We start from the raw sequence: 22,713 nt of genomic DNA, 5'->3' as shown, positions 1-22,713 counted from the left end.
CCATGGTCAAAAGATGGCATCTTCCCATTTGTCCTTTTGCACAGGCATTGGGTCTCTGGGAACTAAAGCAAAACTGAACTAGAATAGCTGTCTTGAACTAGGTTATTGGATAAGTGGCTATTGGTTTATTTTAATTTATTGTGCTTTAAATAGGTGTTTTATGTGATGATTTACATTGCCTGTGAATGTATCCTAATTTGACTGAAAGATGAAGGGCGTGTTAGAAATGCGTATAATACACAAAATCTGCTCGTGGAAGCAAGTTCTTTTTTTCATTCTTCGCACTGAGCATTTTCAGTGAAAACCAGTTTAGAAATTTTGAAGTCGGGCAATGAAAGGAACATCCTTAAATGATGCTTAGTTGAGTTTTAATTGTTCATGTCCCTGAAACTTTTTGTGTCATGTTTAATATAGCTCCTTTTAGGCATTCGAATGTCATCCATCTCAATTTACAGTGTACATGTTGCTGATTGTTTTCCAAACTGCATTTTTCCTCCCTTGGTGTTTTATCTCACCCATATCTTGGTTGAATATTTTTTAAAAATACATGAACCTTTGGGCAATTCACAGCTATACATTGTTCACACATTACTCTCTGTGTTGGCTAAATCTGTTTGTGCCACTGGCTGTTTTTGTTTTGTTTTCTTGTTTTAAGTTTTTTGGGGGAAAAGAGGCAGACAAAGAAGACACATTACATTTATCAGCTTTGGAAGAAAATATAGAATAATCTTCAAGTTAAAACTAAAGCTGCCTTTAGATCCTTAGTAGAAAGACCTTGAACATAAAATTCTCTAGTTGGAAAAACAGTACTGAGATAATAAAAAAGTCTATTCCCAAGGGTCTAAAGTATATGATTTGGATCCTGCAGCAGTCAATCAGGAAATTCCTATCAAAGTGATGCGTGGTCAGACACCTTTAAGCATTTTAATTAATTGCCAATAGCTCATATATTGACGCTGCAGAATAAAACAAGGGAGTACTTTGTATTATCTACTTCACCTACCCTTTTATAAACTGGTCCACCAATGTGTTCATAGTTAGGATCCCTTAAGAGTAAAGATGGATTCTTTCTTAAAAGCATACAAGTGCCTTCCTGGTCAAGCCATTCCAGTATTCTTTGCAATACACTCAGCAACTGTTTGGGACATGTGCAATGGAAAGTTGAACTGGAGATCTGGGAGATCTCCTGTGACTTGAAACATGTTTCTTCATAGCAATTGCATCTCTATGAAAAAGCCCTTCTGTGACTGTCCCGTCTCTTTCTCTGGATGTAGGAGCATGGAGAACTACTTTACACTGAGTAAGCCTATTTGTCCATCTAGCCTCATATTGGCTTACTCTGACAGGGAAGCAGTTCTCCAGAGTTTCATTCAGAGATCTTTCTCATCAACCACTCCCTGATCCCTTTCACCAGAAATTTCAGGATTAAACCAGGGATCTTCTACACACACACACACACACACACACACACACACGCCTCTCTGCTATACATCTCCTTGATGTGATTTATCACTGTCCCCACCCCAGCTCAGATTCTATAACTTGACAGAACCTTGCCTGATCTTGCTTTGTTCTTTATCATTGCAAGACTCCCCCTGGTCCCTCATACCTAACAATCTTGCTATTTGCTTGTCTTTTGGAAGATACTTTATTTACCTTTCTTGAATTTGCCTCAGCTTGCCTTCCCAATCTACGCTTTCATCAAATAACCCCTAATGAAAGGGCTGGCTCTCTTCTATCTACAGTGGTACCTCAGGTTAAGTACTTAATTTGTTCTGGAGGTCCGTTCTTAACCTGAAACTGTTCTTAACCTGAGGTACCACTTTAGCTAATGGGGCCTCCTGCTGCCGCCGTGCCGCAAGAGCACGATTTCTATTCTCATCCTGAGGTAAAGTTCTTAACCCGAGGTACTATTTCTGGGTTAGCGGAGTCTGTAACCTGAAGCGTATGTAACCTGAAGCATATGTAACCCGAGGTACCACTGTAGTTCCATTTGCTTCACCTCTCCCTCTAAAAAGCTCTGGTCAGTAGCTAAACATCTTATCCTCCCTGAGATTGAATTATTATCCCCTAGACCAGTGAAAGAAAAGCAGATAACAGGAAGAGTCCTCAAATAATTCCCACATGGTCAGCTTATAGAAGGTTGGAGAGCTATTTCTATGGGGTTGGCTGTGGCTGTAGAGGTGATAAGGAAAACATCATGGATTCTAACTTGCTTCCTTGGCTTCTGAACTAGCTCTTAATACATATCACTACTTCCACATACATGGGTAGGAAATTGGATGCAATGTGCATTTTGTCTTGCTCTAGCAGCAGTTTTAACAAAAAACAACAACCCCAAAACAAACCATTTTCTCTCTCATTACACTACCTTGGGTGAATTTGCACTTTACACTTTTTGAAGGAAATATTCCCCCCCACACACACACACCCTCATGTCAAATTATTATACCCTCAGCTCATTTTGGTTCCTGTAACAAAAATACAATTTCAAGCTTTCTGTATGAGACCATGACAAAGTGATTTTATAGCTAGTACTGAAAGTGACTAAACTTGACAACAATTGTATTTTATGACAACCTCTGCTTTCATGTCCCCAGCCTACTTTCCTATCATCATTTTTATTCCCTTTTGGTTTTCTCTTCTCTCTCTCCTCCTCCCCTTTCCAAATGCGAGAAATTCCATATCTCTGCATTGGGTGGAAACAAATCCCTTTACCAGGAGTGCATTTTAATGGAGAGCATGCTTCACTTAAGTCACCAGAACCTTAACTGTATAATATTCAATTTCTTACCAACCCAGAAGCAAAGCTTTTCCTTGAGAGCCATGTTCATAAGGGTAGTGGAAGAATTAGTATTACAGAACTAAATCAGATTAAAGTGGGGGGAGAGAATATGAATTAGATTTGTTAACAGATGGTGTGCATTGGAAATTAAAGGTGCTTTGCAAATGGAAGCGACAGCAGCTTGCCTCTTTTTCTCTTGGTCTTTCTCTTTCATGCACTTGATAGACGGGTATAAATCACAACAATCCCGTCTTGACAGCCAATTTTGAGAATTTGATCTGGTTAAAGACATGGCTTTCCCGCTCCACTCACTGAAACCGACTTCTATTTTATTTTTATACAGCACCTTGTCATATTTAGGAAAGCAGGATCACCTGTCTCCCTTTAATGAAATTTTCTTTAATTACAGTTATAGCTCTTTAGTGTTAATTACTTTTCCATTCAGGCTGAATTCTTAGCCAGTCTCATAGGAGTTTGTTTTTCCCCCACACTGACGCATATGCTACCATTTTCCTAAAGATGCTTTTCATTGTTAGAAGTTGTTGTCAGATCCATTCTAATTAGTTCTTAATTATCTGAATCATTATTGTGTAAGGAGAAAGAATTGCAAATGACTGCTAAAGTTAGTGTCGTTTTTTTTGTTTTAGTTTTACAAAGAAGCCTTTAAAAGTAGCACTCAGTGCTCTTGCCAGATCTGCGAAGAGCTTAATAAATTGCCAAAATTATTGTAGAGCTATTTGTAATGTCTTTGATCCCAGATCTTTTTTTCTTCAGAGATCAGAATGTAATTCCAGACAATCTATTTGTTTATGTAAATGGATCTCTCCCATCACTCCCCTGGAAAGTAGATTTCAAATTCAGCCCTCTGGTGTGCTTAATAATATAATTCACTTATTGCATTTAATATGGCAAGTTTGCATTTGGCTGGAGTGGGCTGCATAATCTTGGTGAATGGCAGACTTCTCCGAAGCTAGGGGAACAAAAATGAAACAGAGTATTTGGGGAGGGGGGAGACAGAGAGAGAAATCCTCTTTCAAGAAGTGAAGACAAGATCCTTAGAGCTGGCAACTAACAGTTGGTGGAAATAAAGCTTCCTACTGGCAGTCAAATCAAATGTAGTAACAACTCACCGACTCCCTGCTGCTAGCTGACAGCATGGTGTAACACACTGGGACAAACATTCACTTAAACGTTGATTGCAGGAAAACTGTCATTTCACAACTTGCCAAGTGCTATTCTTCCTCCTTTTTCTCTTTTGAGAATGAGGACATGGGGCAAAGGGATTGGGGGAAGAAATTGGGATCAGCTGGAGGGAGACACATATTTTTTTCCTGCCTAAACTTTTTCTTCAATGGATAGCACAGTTATTTATTGTTGGTTTAAACTGCTTTTTATATTGAGATTAAAAAGTTAGTTTTCTGTGTCGTCTGCAAAAAGGCTTTGTGAGATAAACACACCTGTTTGTGTGAAGACATTTATTCACACCCAGCTTATAGTTCTAAGAGACACAGCAGAAATCATTAAGTCAGATCACTGATAAAATCAACTTGAGTAGAATAATTTCAATGAATATATTGTAGCAATCATTTTTAAAAAGATGGACTCTTGAGTCTGTTTAGAGATTCTTGGCTATATTTTCTCCTTTCTTTTATTGCTTCTTTCTTATTCCTTTTGAAAATGACAGACAAACAGTAGGCACTTATGATCCATAGCACCAGATTTGTGACTGGCACAAGTAACTGCTTTTGATGTTGTAATCACTTCAATATAATCCTTATTTGAAAAGCCTGTTACGTCCTGGAACAAATCTTCCGTTATTTTTGTAGTATCTTTATTTTGTTTTCTGGACTGAATGCAGTGCTGACTTTCTTTCTACTATTTCAGTCAGCTTTAAGAAGAACACATACCTCAGAATATAGTTTTTGATTATAATATTCCTTAAAAATTGTGCTTTCTCCAGGTGTGTGGGAGAGAGGGGCGGGATGGGGAGTTGCTAAGTGAAACAGTGTGCCTGGGGAGAGATGGGAGACAGACCAAGGTTGGTTGAAAACGGGCCAAAGCTTTCTTGCTTACAGCTTCCATGAATTTGCTGTGAAGCCATTTGGCCCTGCAATGCTGCTGACAGCTGAGTGGCCCCAGGAAGAGACTAACCCTGCTGGACAAACAAAGGAGGAAAAGAGGCATAAGGCATTATATGCCATGGCCTGCTCATGCTTCCTATAGGCTCCGATGTTGGGCTGTGTCTGGCATCCATTGTAGACTGGCTGATGTGTCCAAATCTCAATATCCTTTAAGTGGTGATTTCTTTTGTTCCCCACTCGCCTCCAGCAAAACTCTATGGTCCGTGGCTAATGCACAGGTTGTGATGCCACGAACATTACATAACAGCCGGACCAGATATTGGAAGTAAAGATCAGGTGGCAAAACGATCTGCTGAACCTCTGCCAAGACCAGACCCCCCTTTTTAATGAAGCAGAATAGTACCCATTTCAGTCTGCCCTGATAGTCCCACCCCACAGCCAAGCAACATGAAGCTTGTGGAGGGGAAGGTGTCCTAAGGTGATATAGCCACCTGTCAAGTTCCATGGGAACTTGAGGCTTGCAGGGAAAGCTAACAGTGCCTGGTCAAGTGGAGAGTAGCTAGAAAAGGACCTTGGACAGCTCCAGTGATCCGTGCTGAAGCCACTCCAAGAAGTGTTGTCTCTCTATGAAGCTAGAGCTGACTGAGGATTTGTGTATGTGGGCCAGACCTAAAGTGTGTTAGGATCCACCTCTTTGGATGGTTGACTCGCTAAAGAACCCTTCCCTTATCTGTAGCCTTTTGACTGGCAATGCATCAAAGGAAGGTGGCATGACTGTGTTCTGCTGCTGGGGTGGATCTGAATAAAGTACTGTTGGTTTTCTCCCCCCCCCAAAAAAAATCTTGTCCTTATCCAGGGTTTGTCATTATCCAAGAGACTAGAATGAGTCTCTTGCTGAGCATTGTGGACCACACACCCCACCATTTTCTCCCCAACACTTTATCCAGAGGACTATTTTTATAATGCCGTACACAATCGAAATGTTATGGAAGGATTGGAACACTCTTTGGTACCTGAATGCCTTGGAAAGTTGAACTGCTTTATTCAAAAAGGTGCAGGATTGACTCTTACAAATATGAAATCTTTTTCCTAGCTGCGAACTGGGCTCTGTTTTCCTGTCATATTTTAGCATGTAATCGGATGTGAGTGACTCATGCCTTGACTAAAAAATTCAATGTGAAATATTGAAATGGAAATAGGAAAAATAGAATTTCACAGCTATTACATTTCTAAGCTATGGTTTAACTATAATTTTAGGAACTATGATTCTACATGTCCACTATTTTTACTTTAGTTTCGCTTTATGGCATATTGTAATTGAGGCACGAATCTTAAACAGATTCAGGAGTGACTAGGTTTGCACCTCCCACCAATAACTCTTAATATGTTGTGTTCTTTTGAGCATGGGCTAGTTTTATACTCATTTTTATGTCTCATTTTTATATAGATCCCCAGTCTGCTTCCTATGTATAAGCTGTATTGCAGGGGTAAGCAGAGTGTTGTTTTTTTTATTCAGAGCTGCTGTGGAAATATTTAGCCTCCCAATTTTTAAAAATGTAACTCCTTGTTTGGGGAAGCTGCAATTTTGCTTGATATTAAAAGCTTCTGTCCTGAATATGACAGGGTTTCTCAAAATCTAAAAGACCAAGAATAATGACTGAAAAGTAGAAGTCATGAAACCTACAAAAAATATTATGGGTTTTTTTAAAAAAATGAGTGACATTGTTGGTGTCACAGCACTGTGTTGGTTTTTTAAAAAGAGGACTTTAAAAACAAGGGCATGGGGAAAATTAAATTCCTTTCATGGCAAGGGATGTGCATATGTTTTCATATATGTATGTGTGTGCGTGCAAAAATGCAAATACACTTACAAGTTATCACCCCTTAAAACAAAAAATCATTTTGGACACTGGCAGGTTTTAAAGTTAACTGTCATCCACTTCTGGTCATCAATTGTCAACATTCATTTTGAGAGCCTGAACACCAAATTGTCTGAATACAAATGCACATCCCTGTGTTGAGCCCTACTTCTTTTTGAAAGACTTGATACTTGTAGAAATTAGTTATTTGGGTTTTTTCTCAAAAAGCTTAAGAGAATGTTTCTTAGTAGTACATGAAATTGTTACAGCTGAATTCTCTCTCTGTGTGTGTATTCAAATAAAAAAAAAACCACACATACACACATACATGTGAAAATTGATACTACTATTTTAGTTTTTTCAAATACTGTATATTTTCCTTACCTTTGAATTTTTTAAAAAAACAATAACACATGTCATATCTACATGTGTAGGACATACTGAAAAGTGACTTAATTTTAATGTCTCTCACTCACATACCTGTCAAGGGCATGAGGCCATGTAATCTTGTTTTGTTTCGTTTTGGGTGGTAGAAGAACATTTACCTTCCACTGCCTGCCAGTGCTGCTAATGTCGACCCCACAAGCAAAAATCTAGCAGCATGTCATGGCCTTTAAAGATCCATCAGCTTTGTCTACTGCAGAAACAGTGCATGTCTAAAGACACATTTAATTAAAGCTGCATTAGTGCATATATACAGACTTGTTAAAACACTTAGTTTGTCTCAATAATATTGATTAAATAGCAGTAGTTTGTTTAATCCAAGTGTATTTTTTCAATTATTACATTACTTAAAAGTCATCAGGGTAATGGTGATTACTAGTGAAATATCATGTTAGTTATAGAGTAATGCCATAAGAATTGATTTGGACTTGGCAGGAAAGAAAGGCACATACATTCTCTCTGTCATATAATGCCAGAGCCCGATTTAGATGATTAGGACAAGAGGTTTCTGTGTAGCCTTAATTCATATAAAATGTGTGTGTTTTATAGACTTACAGGTTGCTCTCAACTACCTAAATAGCCATTATATCAATGAACACCTCAGCCAGTTAATTATGCAAAACATCCTGTATATAATTACATGGTATTATTATGCATTTAATAGTTTTATCGATTTGCCACTTGCCTACATATAGTATTTAGAACTATAAACAAGGGGTGCTTACTTTGAATTGGAATAGACCCAAGGAAATTAACGCAAGATAAATTATGCTGGTTTGCATTTACTGCTTCTGATTTAATCCTTGTGTGTTGTAATATAGTCCTCGTTTGCAGAATCATGTGATGTCACCAGGACCATTTCATTTCTTTTCCCATTTTTGAGAGATTGATTCGTCAATGCTTTTTTAAGATGGTCCTTGTGTGCACACTATTTCCTTGGGTTTTTTATTTATTTGGGGAGCAATTTGCTTGGAAGTGCTCCCACATTAAGTTAGTGCACTATATTTAATAGAAGAAGAGGAAGGAGAGAACAGGGTCAAGAGGATAGGTTTTCAAACATTTTCTTCACTGTGTGTCCTTTTTCTGTGACACATTCCCCCCCCCCCCGCCAGTTATCTGCAGCATGGCTATTACTGTGAAGGGATATCTCTTTCTTTACCACTTCTTCCTTCACTGCAGTTGGTGACAAGGGATGTTGTAGGCTCTCCCCCCAAGAACAAAAGCAACATAAATTTTCAAGACGATGGAAGTAAATTTTACAGACAAAATAAGAAAAAAGCCTATTTTTAGTTGCAAATTGCTTCTTATTAATCTCTGTGCAGATGTTATTTAAAGTAATGAAATACGCTTTTGACTGTCATTTATATAGGCCAGAATTACTTCTGATTATTTTACTATTAATGGTCTCTTCCATTAGGTTAACCAGGCACACCTCAAGATATTTCTTATTAAAAGGGAAAAATATCCTTTTCTATTCCTTTTCCAACTAAGCCAGTGCACCTTAATGCAATGATGATATGTTAGACGCAGCAGTTGTCAAAGCATCGTATTACAGTGATGCCATAATGACACCCTGTCTCTGTAAAGTAGTCATGTTTTCTCAAATCACACGTTGCACCGTTGATTTCTGACATGACACTTCATTCAGTCGCTTTCCTTTTCTTCGGCGTTGCCATTCTCTGACAATAGCAGCTGGTGCCCATTTTCCTGCTAAGTGATTCACATTTTGCCACTTTGCTAGAGTGCAATTAGCTGAGGCAGAAAAAAGTGCTCATTGTAAAATAGCTCAGCTGAGATTGTAACTCAACTCAGTAACGAGAGCTTGTGCGAGAGAGTCTTGAGGTGACTTGGGTGTCGGAGAAGGGGGAGCAATGTGTTTGGGTTTCCTTCCACACAAATATTTATTCTCATTTATAGTCAGAAAAAGAATATACAAATGATTTCTGGGTTTTGCTGGCTTTGCTAAAGCACTGATTGTACTTTTAGGGTCATAAAATCTTTTGCAATGGAGGCCACAGGTATATGTGAGGAAACTAATGGTTTTGTTATTAAAGACCAGATTTCAAAAGAAAAGGAACCGGATTCGAGTTCTGCCTTCCTTGTCAAAGTTTAAATTGGAAGCTCACTAGAAACAGATACCTGGTTTGAGAGGAAGAGGTTTATTTGATTATGAAACACTATAAAACGCTGATATCCACATGCACACCATTCCAAGCCTGCTTAGCTGATTTGTTGCTGCTTTGGGGCTGCAGGGGGTCGGGAGGAGAGGAAGGGGAAGTCCTGTTGCATGAGTGGAAGTATGTTCTGCTCCTGAAAACACACAACTGAGTATCACCCACTATGTATATCAGGAGGGGGAAACCTATGGGCCTCCAGATGTTGTTGGCCTACAACTCCATAATTCTTGACGCTGGCAGTGCTGACTGCGGCTGATGGGAGATGGAATTCAATATCTGGACAGCCACATCCCTAATATATATTGATCATGCTATAGAAGTAAAAATAATGGTATTGTTCTGTAATTTACGCCCAATCCTAAAAACACCAACCTAGAAGTTGGATTCATTTTAATTGAATATCGTTTCCTTGTAAGATTCTAGAGAGAGTAGTCCTTTGAAAATTGAAACAGTTTGTCCAGGATTATTGCAAAACTTTGACCCAAATAGCTACAGCACTATAGCTAAAACTCTGGTCCATTTTCATTGTGCTTTCCTGGAAATTGGGTTGTGTTGTTTTTTTTACTAGCCAAATGCTAAATATGTTTTATGGAATTAAGTGATTTCAGTGGAACTTACTGCCACATAATGAGAATAAAGCTGTGAGCCAGCACGCTTAATATTCCTAGTATTCCATAAGAACCTGGCTGAAAAAAGGGATTATGCATCTGCTGAGCTCTGTCCTCTTGCATGTGTGTTTAATTAATTTCAAAATTGACTTGCTCAATGGGTTTCTTGGCCCTAGCCTTATAGTGACCAGTGGCCATTCATCATAGCTATCAAAGTGAAAAACTAAAATCTTTAGCAGCTTTTATTAAGAAAATTTAGAAATGTGCTGTGGCATGCAATATCAGTATTTTGTTTGTTGTAGGGATTTAAGTAGGGGAGGTTGCTAACTGTCTTGGTATGTATTTGGAGGCTGTAAACTCTCATTACACAGATAAAAGATCTACTTTACTTCAAATTAACCCTACTCCACATCCCAGTCTATGGGGCTGTGACCAGACACTTTTCTGTAATAAAAAGGGATAAGCATTTTTTTTAAAAAAAGAATCTCTAGTATAGAAAGGCATCCCTATATATTTACTTATATATGAAAATTACCTGTATTTCTTGACAGAGAAAAGAGGTGTAATCTCCAGGTTGTTTGCTTAACGTACCTTCTCTCAGAAAAAACAAAAACAAACATGCATATATGTGACACTTCACAAGCTGCTTTTTCATGCATTTGCCCTACAAATGTCCACCATCCTTTCTGCAAGATGGGCTCAGCCCTTAGGTACACCTGAAGAACAATTGGAGTTACCAGCCAATTGAATAAAAACAATAATAAAGAGGAAAATAATCCTACCATGGCTTTAAAATAAATATTGTACACTTAAATATGACACATGTAATTTCTCATTGTAAACGTTAACTACATTTAGATTTTTATTAATCTGCTGTGACCTAAAAAAAAAAAAATCTGTATTAACAGCACAATGTGGAATTGGACTTTGAATGCAGATAAAGCCATCATCTTGAGAATAGCTCTTTCTGACAAAAAGGTGTTCTTTTGAAATAAAGTCCTATTCACTACATTCCTCTTAGAGTTAATGTGAATTTTAGTGCCTCTAATTTAAGATTGAAGTGAGGTCTAGAATAAAAATCACCGGCTGACAATTGAATTATAGACAGTTGTGAATATTTCAGGCTTGCATAAAAGAGCTTCAGAAAATCATGCACACAGAGAAAGAGGGAATTAAGGTTGAACTAGTTTTTTGGAATATGGTAATTGTGGCACCAGTGCGTCTTCAGTGTAATGAGCTAAGTAGTAATTAGGAAGCAACTGTTTTCCTTTAGAGGTCTTTTAAAAAAATTAAAATCTGCCCAGCAATAGTGGACTCAAGTGATGAGTGCTAACTCTATTGTAGCAAAGTTGAAACCTAATTGGGCAACCCTTCCCAATATGTGGGAAACGAGGACTGAGCTCACTCAGTGACCATAGCAGGTAGAAAGGAAAAATGGAAAACATCGGGGTGGGAGTGGATTGCCCTACATGGAAGTAGTATGTGCCAAAATTTTCTCTTTAAAAATGAAAAAACTCCACCAATTGATAAAAATAAATTACATTAAATTATCAAAAGGTAAAGAAAATTTGAGTGAAATTGTCACAGGTGAACTGCATTGATTTGTTGCTGTGCTTAATTTGTTTTTAAGATGGTCAAGGGATATTTGTGACCGAGTGCCTCATTACATTCACAAATAATCTTTGGCACTCTCTGCCATGCAGCCTTCCCAGGTGCCCAATCTTCCTGAAAACTTCATCATCTTCTTGACTTCCTTTCCAGCAAGCATGGGAAGGTAGGGAGACTGCTTGCTATGTCTCTGAGAAGTGTTGCTCTCTGTTTTTAAAGAGTGAAGACTTTTAGGTTTTTAAAGAAATCAGTGTGAAAATATTTTTTAAAAGGTAAAAGAAAGGAGTTCTCTTCAAAAAACAAAGTCAGCAAATGTATTCCTCTGAGGTGCTGAGTAGCCAGCCTCCCTGGCTTCCTTCATTTGATGCCCGGTGGAAGACATCATGAGGTAACTCCTTCCATGGGCTTTTTCAGATCAGAAAGTGCAGGCAGCTGGGGAAGCTGCATGGAGAAATGTTTAATGGAAAGAAAAATACATACACCACAATTGGCCACCTCACAACAATAAGGTAAGCTCAACACTGCACTCACTGAATTATGTGTGTACGCCCTGCAAAAGAGGCAGAAAAATGGAAGCTTTATCTGCAGGGAAAAACAGCTTTCAGGAAATTGGAATACAAGCTTTGGCACAGTGGTAGCTGGAACCTTGAACAGAAGCACCCATGTTCAACATTGCAACATTTTGTTCCACTTAGTTATTCCAGACATTGATTCTCCTTCCTCCCTGTGTTCTTCCTTATAATAATTAACAATGACAACAAAAAATATCCTTAGTTGCACCATCTACCTTGTTTTGAGTCATGTTTGGTCCTATTCTCCTGGGAACTAAGCCAAGTTTTCATCCATTGACATAATTTGTGTTCCTTTTTCCTTTCTGTGCAGTGGTGGTTGTTGATTTTGAACCTGCCTGCACCTGCAGCCATAATCATGGTCAGATAAAACTTAAGTTAGTACAGTGGTACCTCAGGTTACAAATTTTCCAGCTTACAAACACTTTGGGTTACAAACTCCACTAACCCGGAAATAGTACCTCAGGTTGAGAACTTTGCCCAAGGATGAGAACGGAAATAATGGGGGGTGGGGGGAGACCCCGTTAGCAAAAGCGCACCTCAGGTTAAGAATGGTTTCGGGTTAAGAACAGACCTCCGGAACAAATTAAGTTTGTAACCCGAGGTACCACTGTACTAAGAAATCACAACTTCAAAGATACTGTGAGTTTGTAGTCTTAATAATTACCAGGTCCCATGTTGATGACATCTTGTTCTTTCTAAGATGATGGCTAATATTTTGGTTCTGACATCATGGGCATGGGAAAAGAGAACAGGTACCAGTATGTATTTGGGAAGTTAATCAGTGTGCAATTTACTGGAGTTGCAAAACCACACTTGTAAATTAAAGGTAATTCTGCAAGCTATACTTCAATAACTTTTTGTGAAATCACAACAGAGAGGAGTTATAGTAAGAAGGGGGAAGCACCATCTGTGACATTGTATGGATGGTGCCAGAATGAGCTGCAACTTGATCAAATACTTCATTGAAACGACTTTCTGGCAAACTCTGTGGACTAATCACCAAGTACTGCATGGCTAAGAAATAACTACAGTCTGCAGCAGTTATAACCCTGATATCTTATTTCATTAGATCATCATCATATTGATATGCCACCCATCTGAGTGGGTTGCCCCAGCCTCTCTGCGCATGTCCCAACAAAATATTAAAAACACAATAAAACATCAGCCATTAAAAACTTCCCTGTACAGGACTGCCTTCAGGTGTCTTCTAAAAGTCATATAGTTATTTATCTGTTTGTTATTGGTAGATTATGATTAAATTTTCAAACAATTCTCTCACAGTTAAATAAAATATATGTTGGGATATGGGGCTGGTGCCGTGGGGGGAAAGGCCGTGTTTTACTACCTGTATAACTTCTCATTTCAGTCACAGATCATAATGTATGTGAGAGCTATCCAGTAATTATAAGGTAAAAAGTTGAGCAGTTGTATAAGTACTCTAAATTAAAAGGAATTCATAGAGTTGCCGTAAGTCAGCACTGATCCACTTTCTTTCAAATGTGGACTTGAGAAAAGTGCTTAGCCAGGAGTGGAAGGTGAGAGTCAAGAGAGCTATTTATTAATTATGACATCCATTAACAATAGAAAATACAAGGCAGCAGATGCAGAAGAAAAGACAGGGTCCCCTCCTGGTTGTTGTTGTTGTTGTTGTTTTAAAAAAAGCTTTCTGTCTTATAGGGTACTATAATTATTTTACTTATCTTTATCATTGTAATAGTAATAGTCACTCAGATATTTGTCTAATGGCTTTTAGATCTTCAAGGCAAACTTTTCTTTTGACTAGTAACAGAATTCTCAATATTTACATTGTCAGCTGTGATTTATTTTGCCCAAGTTCTTTTAGTTGTCAATCCACTTGGGGGCAGAGGGTGGGAAGTCTGTCTACTATAAGTGCTCCAGTTTCAAACTACAAGGGCATGTAAAGAAATATTGTCTGTGGCTGCCACTCACCTCTGGAACTACCTTCTCCCAGAGAATCTCCATCAAAGTTTAAGCCTTTATGTGTTCTAGAGTTCTTGCTTCTGGTGGCAAAGGGTCAAACTGATGCAAACTTGTAGTTCCATGAACCTTTTTTAAAAAATGCAAATAGCAGCTGCAGGTTTCTTTGGGAAGAGTGGCACCCAACATATGGGTATTGGAAATTTGCCTCTTCACCCTTGCTATGGTTCCAGCAAGAATTACTCTACTCCCAAAAGCTTGTATTGGCAATGAGAGGAAAGCTCCCATTGGCACCAATGGATGCTTTCCAGTGCCAGTAGTAGCTTGGAGGGACAACTGTCAAAGCTGCTGCAGCAGGGCCTCCAGCTGTTTTGGGACTACAACTCCCATCATCCCTAGCTAACAGGACCAGTGGTCAGGGATGATGGGAATTGTAGTCCCAAAACAGCCGGAGGGCTAAGTTTGGCCATCACTGACATATGTAGTTTGACTCTAAGAGTTACATAGATAGAGATTACGGAATTTTTAAAAGTATTCTATAACTTAAAATGCATATATTTGTATTATGCTTATATTTTCTTAAAATAGCTAACTGTTCTAAGCATCAGAAAGAGTGAGACAGATATTACGATAAACTTACTCCAAATCTCAGTGGGCTTATGTTGAATAAAGTCCTTTTGAGAATTGTGACTTCCTTCCCTTGCAAAGAGTAATTAGAGTTTTGATACTAACAGAAGTTATTTGCCCCCCAAAATTCCAGCTTTGGTCGCTGCCTACTCCAACCATCTATTTTGGTTGCATTGATCTCAGTTGTCCTGCTTGTTAAAAAATCAAATAGATAGACTCTAAGTTTACCCATGCTTGTGTTTTATAAACAGGTTAAAAGTACATGTGCATCCAAAACTTATTCCTGTTTGGGGATCAAATGCAGTATATATGTAATTTTAATATGATGATCTAACTATGTAACATTTTACATTTTCTGTGGATTTAAGCTGCATTCTTATTTTATTTAAGCTGCATTTTTAAATTGATCTGTGTGGATGTTCAGTTTCTAAATGTGGGTTTGTCTTACTAGTCAGTCTCTGTTTATGCTTGCCCTGTCCGCACCCTGAGTCCTCTGGCAGGTGGCATCTCTTTTCATTGAGTTTGAGTCTGAAGACATTAATAATCAGCATGGGACATTGCTGCTGTTTCTTACCTTCTCTAAACCACAAGAACAAGGGAGAACTGCTCAAGTGTGAGAGGGGATGTGAGCTTCTAATCCAACAACATGGATGAGCAAACTTGGTGCCTATGAGTAACCAATTGGAACTTTTTTAAAAATAGAAATAAAATGCCAGTTTATTAGGAAAAATCACAAGCAATATTTAACTTCTTACTTGTGTTTTGAAATGTTTGAGCAAAGCAACGTGAGACTTGGGACAGAGCATACTCGTCCCAGCCTCAGCTGTGCCTTGGGAAAAGATTTCAGGGCTGCTTCCATGGAGGACAAATTAAGCATAACCCTTGACTCTATTGAAACTAGCAAAGGTTTGTGATGAAAATGACAGTGGAAGACTGCTGGCTAAATGAGAGGACAGAACCAAAGCACTGCCAGCTAAAAACAGTCACAGTTCTGTTCCCTTCCCAAATTCAACTGAATACTCTTAAGTAGAAGAAAACTCTTCTGACCAAATCTCAGTATCTTCATTCATGATCATAAAAAGGCCTCGCTGTGATATCACAATATGTAAATGTGCATGAGTTAATTGATTAGCATTTAACATATTGAAATCAAAAAGTTAATCAGATAAAACCTTTTTAAGTTTGGTAACTACTCAGGAAATATTATGAAGTCTGTTGTCCCTTGTTTCTAGGGACTCTTTCATACTTAATAGCTCTTAGATTTAGGCATCAAATTGGTACACTAGTAAGGGAGCGATGGCTACACTCAAGCTTCTTCTTAATGGGTGAAATGGCATTTAGTGAATTCCTGGAAGAATTTCAAAGAGTCTACTTAACATGCTAATTGTCATCGCATCTTTGTCTCTTCAGTTGCAGACCACATAGTATTACATTGTAATTTTGCTGCATACCATACTTGCAAAAAGTGAGCAATTTTTACTCCTTTGACAGGGAGACAATCCACAAGTTCAAATGTCTGTTCACCTTTAGGTACAATATCAAATATTTTAGCAAGTACAACTTCTCTCTATTTCCTCCATTAAAAACAAACATACGATAATGATAATTTATTATTTATTCCCCACCCATCTGGCTGGGTTTTCCCAGCCACTCTAGGCGACTTCCAACAAAAGATTAAAAATACAAACAAACCCCACAACCTACTTACCTCATATGAACTTGCAGGTGTATGGGGTGCTTACACAGTTATTATTGGCTAGTCTTAAGATAATAGGTAAAATGTAATAAACAGCTATAGCTGATGAATCATCCCCCTTAGATTTTGTGAAACAGGAGTCAAACCTTAATTATTTGTCGGAAAACTGAGATGACCCATTACTAAATAGCTGTATGTATAAAATCTTCCTAAAAATGATTTACTCTCTGATTCTTAAGGTTCAATCAATAACGGATGCAGTTATGGTTTAATAAAACATGCTGACGAATAGTAATTACTGAGGAAAATATTTGGCTCATCAAATATATATATATAAAGTTTTAGCTCCCTTTGTTAGTATGTTACTGCAAGTGGTGTGAGTGAGTGGGTGGATGGGGAGGTAAGCTCTAGGAAAAGCCTGGTGCTGAATTCATTGTCACCTTTGATGACAGTTTAGAATTTAGAGAGTTGATTTAAGGAAAATTGGCAAGGGGGAAGTAGAGAGCAAAGAATAAACTGGATCCAGTCTCTTTAAAGTTTTTGTTTACTGCCTGTCTAAGGCTTTGATAAAGCTCTGTCATGCCCTTATGCTGATTACCTTCATGTAGAACAAGAGGTATTGACTAATGAATGAATGATGTGCGGTCCTTAGCCCTTGCAGTGCTGCCTTTAAAGAGCATTGTCTTTAATGCACAGAAACTTCTCTCTCTCTCTCTCTTTACAATTCAGGCTTCTCTGCAGAATGTCAAGCAAGGATCGACACATTGATTCTAGCTGTTCGTCATATATCAAGACGGAACCATCGAGCCCCGCCTCCTTGACGGACAGCATCAATCACCACAGCCCTGGTGGCTCCTCTGACGCCAGTGGGAGCTACAGTTCAACCATGAATGGACATCAGAATGGGCTAGATTCGCCACCGCTCTATCCTTCTGCCCCAGGTCTTGGGGGTAATGGTCCTGTCAGGAAACGATATGATGACTGCTCCAGTACCATTGCTGAAGATTCACAAACCAAGTGTGAATACATGCTGAACTCAATGCCCAAAAGACTGTGTTTGGTGTGTGGTGATATTGCATCAGGGTACCACTATGGGGTGGCTTCGTGTGAGGCCTGCAAGGCTTTCTTCAAGAGGACAATTCAAGGTCAGTGCTTGACTACATTTCTCTGGTCCAAAGAAGCAGAAATCCGCCTTCCTGCTCTTTTTTATTCCTGAAGTTGTTTTGTTACAATTTATTGTGTCCACTCATCCAAATACCATGTTCCAGTGGAACCTGGAGGCAACTTTATAGGAGTGAGGACTCCCTGATTTAATTCTCTCTACTTTTCTTTATTTTGACAGTGAAAGGGTAGGCAAAGATATATTGCAATTGCTTCTCCCACCCTCCTGTCTTACCCACCTCCGAAAGTCAAGAAGCTTTTCAGAGCAGCATTCCATGCATTATCTCAGCGATGGGGAGCCTGCAGCCCTCGAGATGTTGGTGAAATACAATTCCCATCACCCCCAATCCTTGGCCATGTTGACTGGGATGGAAAGTGGGAGTCCAATGTATCTGGAAGGTCACACTCAGATTCCCAATCACTACCTTGTCTTTTGCATTAGAAGCATGCCACACATTTTGAAGCACAAAGTGGTAAAGTTGGAGCTGATTTAAGGCACATTCTCCTTTATTGGCTTTGTTTCTATTTGTATTAAAAACTAAACCTAAAGCAGTATAGTGCTCCTTATCCCCAAAATGGGAGGTGTTGGTTTCCAGAGTTAGAAGCCTTAATAGCCTGAGTTTGGTCTGTCTACGTCAGTTTTCACCTGTAACAACACCCCTCCCAACACTATTATTTACAGTAGCTACAAGGAAAGATCCCACAGCAGGACTACCTGCAAATGCAGGCTTCAGTCCACCTGCACTATTGGCAACAATTAAACCAGTCTCCTCCTTCTGACAACTATTTGCATGGTTATAATTGAAGTGCTTTCCATGTTGCTAGATCAAAAGTTGCCTAGCAACTGGCCAGCCCTCAGCTTAGACAAAACTACTCAGCTGTGTTGGGGCATCTGGCCCAGCTGTCAGGAAACCACTATTCCCGTGCCATCGACATTTGGAAGGGGATAGAAAAAACAGCATCACAATGAATTGTAATAGTAACAAAACACGTTTAATCAGTTTGCTGAATGGCATGGGTGAAGGAAACGGGGAGCCAGGCATCTGTGTTTGGAGAGGCTGCAGACAAGGGATGAATATTACCTTGAATACCAGGCATGGAAAAGAATGTGGTCATGTGTAGCTGCAGGTTTTGTTTAAAGAAACAACTGAGTGAATAAGGGAAGCAGGAACACTTTCTGCATAAGTTTGACTTTCTCCACAAGTAAACCCATTCCCAACTCTCATGAGAATGCAGGGACTTGTAATTCCCTAGGCCACATTTCCACATATATCCCCACCCTTTGATGTGCATCTTACTAATATTTGGGTAGGCAACCTTTTTGGCTTTGCAGGCCAGATCCCTATTGGATCCTAGCTTTGCCATCTAAATTTGACAGGTGGGTCAGGCTGCCCACCTATCATTCAGCTGACATCACAGTGACATCAAATGACTGGGCACTTTGAAGTCTTGACATTGGGATTTCAAAGCACCATTCAGGTGCTTTGTGCCCTGTGCAATACTTTAAAGCCTGAGGCTTTGCTGCTTATCAACTGGTGGGTAGTAAAGCTGAAAGCTGCTTTTGTAAACACCAGTTGCATGAATGAGTTCCCTGTGGGGCCAGAGGTCTCCAAGCCCTTCTCTAAAGTGCCACAGTAGGGGTTTTGTTGTCTTTCCCCTCATTCTGTGAATTATAGTAACAGGTGACTGAACTGGCAAATTTGTGTGTATGTGATAGAGGGTGAGGATGGGTGGAAGAGATATTATATAGGAAATGACAAACAATATGAGCCTATGACCAATATCATAGATGCAGCCAGGGGAGGTGGAGTTTATTTACCTCTGTTGTCTCAACCGGTGAAGGCATCTTTCAAACTGAAGACAGTACAATGGCAGTGTTGTACCTAGAGACTGTATAGGTGCTAGATCTGTCACTGCTGTTCTCATGCAAGGAAGGATTAAGCAGAGGTTATTGGTTGTCCAGGGCTGACAATAGGCGGAACTTAAGAAGATGCCTTATAAGTCACATCAGTAGTCTATCAGCTCTGTGTTTTCTGCACTCTAGTTTCAAATAGAAGTCTTTCATAGCTCTATCTGGCAATATCAGGAGCTGTATTGAACCTGGTACCTTTTTGCATTCAAAGCAAAAGCTCTGCGGGAGCCCCTATTGTTATGATGTTTACATCCCATAGGTATAAGTGATTTGGCTCCTTGCTGCATTCCTAAGTTTGTAAAAGGTTTCCTTAGCTGCTATAAAATTCTGTGGCATTACCTGGTATGCTCCTGCACAAAGAACATAGCAAAACTCCATACAGTCAATTCCCCATCTGCTCTGTTAACTATAGCATACAGTGACTTTCACCCTCAAAACCTTAATCACAGTTCCTATCTTCTCAGAGTAAACCATCCAGTCAATTTCCCCACCCATAACTCAGTGCCTGCTTAGGGCAAAGCTCAGTTTGCCTTATATGCCCTCTGGGCTCCTCTGCTAGGTGGGATCTCAAGCTAAGGGTGAGTAGTTGATCCATAAGCCAGTGCAATCCTGCTTCTGGGCTAGGAGGGAGGGAGAGGTGGGCAACAGTTTACCTGCCCATCCAAAACCTTTGCCATTCACTTCTGTTTGCATGCTGTTAACTCACATTTTCTCTTTTGCCTTAAAAACTGTACCACACATACATACTTACTCCTTGAAGAAGAAGAATCATTGCTGGTGGTTGGGAAAACTTCACCTATCAACTCTTTTAATCTATTACCACTATTGCTGCTGTTCCTCCAAGAAGGGAGATTTTTTTCCCTTGAAAAAACCCCAACATGCAGTAGCATTAGACCAGGCATCCCCAGACTTGGCCCTCAAGCTGTTTTGGGACTACAACTCCCATCATCCCTAGCTAACAGGACTAGTGGTCAGGGAATCTGGAAAAATACATTTTGTGAAATTGGCAAGAATTTTATTCTAGGTCTCACAGTATTAACTAGTGTGGGAAGTATCCCTAGAGAGTTTGACCCCCGTCAATCAAATGTTAAAGATGATAAGCCAGTGACTGATTCTTGTACAACTCCATTATAAAATATAGAATATTTTTCAAGGAATTGGGGAACTGGAGTTTCATTATTTGCTAACAGACCAAGCAACTTTGTTTTGTTTTGTTACATCTTTAGATACAATAATGCTGTGTAGATACCCCCCTAAATCTAGTGAATGCTAAAGAACTTTATCCATGGACACCGGCAGACTTATAAGTAATATGCCCTAACTCAGCAGCACCAAATTAGAAGTGAGTCTGTTGTGATAAAACTTGGAAGGTTTTCAAGGTCCTCTAGTGAATGCAGCAGTTTATTCTAAAGATAAACTGATAAGTGAACAAATAGTGTTGGCAAATTTCACAAAAATTAATGGACAGACTTAGACTCACTGTTCCTTTCAGTAATCATGGGGTGCGGTGGGCAGTATGTCTGGCCTGTGTTGAAACAGTTGTTACTGGTTGCTTTGTTCTCTCTGGAGTTGAATAGTTAGATCTTCTATGAATGGTGCCATTTTTATCTGTTGCAAAACCAATTTGATCTACAAACCTATGAACATTGTATAATAAATATGATATATCTTCAATTGGGAGGGTAGTAAACAAAGATAGGACTAGTTATGTAAATTCAGATAAGCTTTCCTTTGAAATGAAAACTGTAACGTTTACTTCCTGGCTCCACACAAATTCAGCACCTTCCAAAGTGTGTGTTTACCTAACTCAGAGCTAATGCCATCCGTAGCAAATCCAGACGATCTAAAAAATAACTAATTGAGTTGTTTGATCTTATAGGCATTTTTACGTAGCCCTAAGAGAGTGGTTTTTAAATAATAGAGGCCTTGGCTTACCAAATTACATGGACCTTGGCTTCAGTGCAAAGATGGCATACCTGCAGTGAACCTGACACAGTGTCACCTGAATCCATCATTACCTGATTAAATCATTCACCTTCCTTATATAAGTAAAGCCTTTGTATCAGCATTTCCTTCCAAGAATGTTTCAAGCAGGCAATGATGGATCTATTTCACCTGCCTCACGCTATTTCTTGAAATTGATTACCCAACTGAACACTGAAGTAGTTCTCTTCTACCCAAACTTTTAAGTTTTCAGGATTGCTATTATGTGGATGCACAAAACAACTATGGCTTCTGCCTTATTCCACTTATCTGGGAGTAAGCCTCATTGAAGTAAGTGGGATTTACCCTTGGGAAGTAAATGCATGGAGAGCATTGTACTGCAAGTCACTCATCTAACTAGATTCAAAGTGTTGCAGATGTGATATGGTTGTGCCTTAGGGCAAAATTACATCAGACCAACAGATCTGTATAGGTAAAGGACCCCTGACAGTTAAGTCCAGTCACAAATGACTCTGGGGTTGCGGCACTCATCTCGCTTTACTGGCCGAGAGAGCCAACGTTTGTCCAGAGACAGTTTTTCCAGGTCATGTGGCCAGCATGACTAAGCCGCTTCTGGCAAAACCAAAGCAGTGCACGGAAACGCCGTTTACTTTCCCGCCGGAGCAGTACCTATTTATCTACTTGTACTTTTTAGGGTGCTTTTGAACTGCTAGGTTGGCAGGAGCTGGGACCAACAGATACCTGAATATATTTACCATTACCAGTTTTTTGGCAAATAGCCATGGTGTGTGGAGGATTTCCAAACTGGGAGGCCTTTTTAATCCCTTCTTCCTGCACAGTTTCCACAATTAAAATATCCCCTCTCCATGGCTGCTATTTACCAAAATTCTGTGAAACAGCAGATCTAGTATCTCAGCTAATTTAGCCCTCATATCCCTTCTTGATTTGGAGTCAAGGAGAGGGGAGGTGATCCTTCACTTAATTCTGATTGATGTCCAGGATATGGTATGAGATGTTAAGTGCTGTTGAATTAATCAGAAACCCAGAATGTCCAGCATGGCTGCATTTGATTTCAAAAGAAGAAACTTCAGACAAATGAAAGGAAAGAGGAAAAGAGAGTAATTTTTTCAGTGTGCTCAGAAGTTATTTTGAATATACTAAATAGATGATCAGATAAAATATATATGTACAAACAACTCCAAGGAGATGTCAGCTTAGTAAATGAGCAGGGAAAGATATAAAAGGTAAGAAAGCTGTGCTTTAAAAGCCTTGGTCAAATGGGTAAATAAAGGGGCCACAAA

The 22,713-nt window shown here is 39.2% G+C and overlaps 1 protein-coding gene across 20 annotated transcripts in view; it reads left to right on the top strand.

Annotated features, from left to right (window-relative positions):
* Nucleotides 1–22,713, top strand: part of ESRRG (estrogen related receptor gamma) — a 481,625-nt gene that overhangs the window by 308,017 nt on the left and 150,895 nt on the right. For 19 of the 20 annotated variants that reach the window (XM_082217701.1, XM_082217711.1, XM_082217706.1 and 16 more), the window contains one exon: nt 17,125–17,540. In XM_082217701.1, the coding sequence (XP_082073827.1) occupies nt 17,125–17,540 (416 nt within the window). Of the gene's footprint in view, nt 1–11,976; nt 12,072–17,124; nt 17,541–22,713 lie in introns of those variants that run through there. The other variant, XM_082217703.1, reaches the window with a different exon arrangement.

This window comes from Podarcis vaucheri (assembly GCF_965113315.1).
Source record: "Podarcis vaucheri genome assembly, chromosome: 3".
Lineage (NCBI taxonomy): Eukaryota > Metazoa > Chordata > Lepidosauria > Squamata > Lacertidae > Podarcis > Podarcis vaucheri.
The sequence above is the reverse complement of the archived record's forward strand: the minus strand, read 5'-3'. Positions and strand labels throughout refer to the sequence as shown.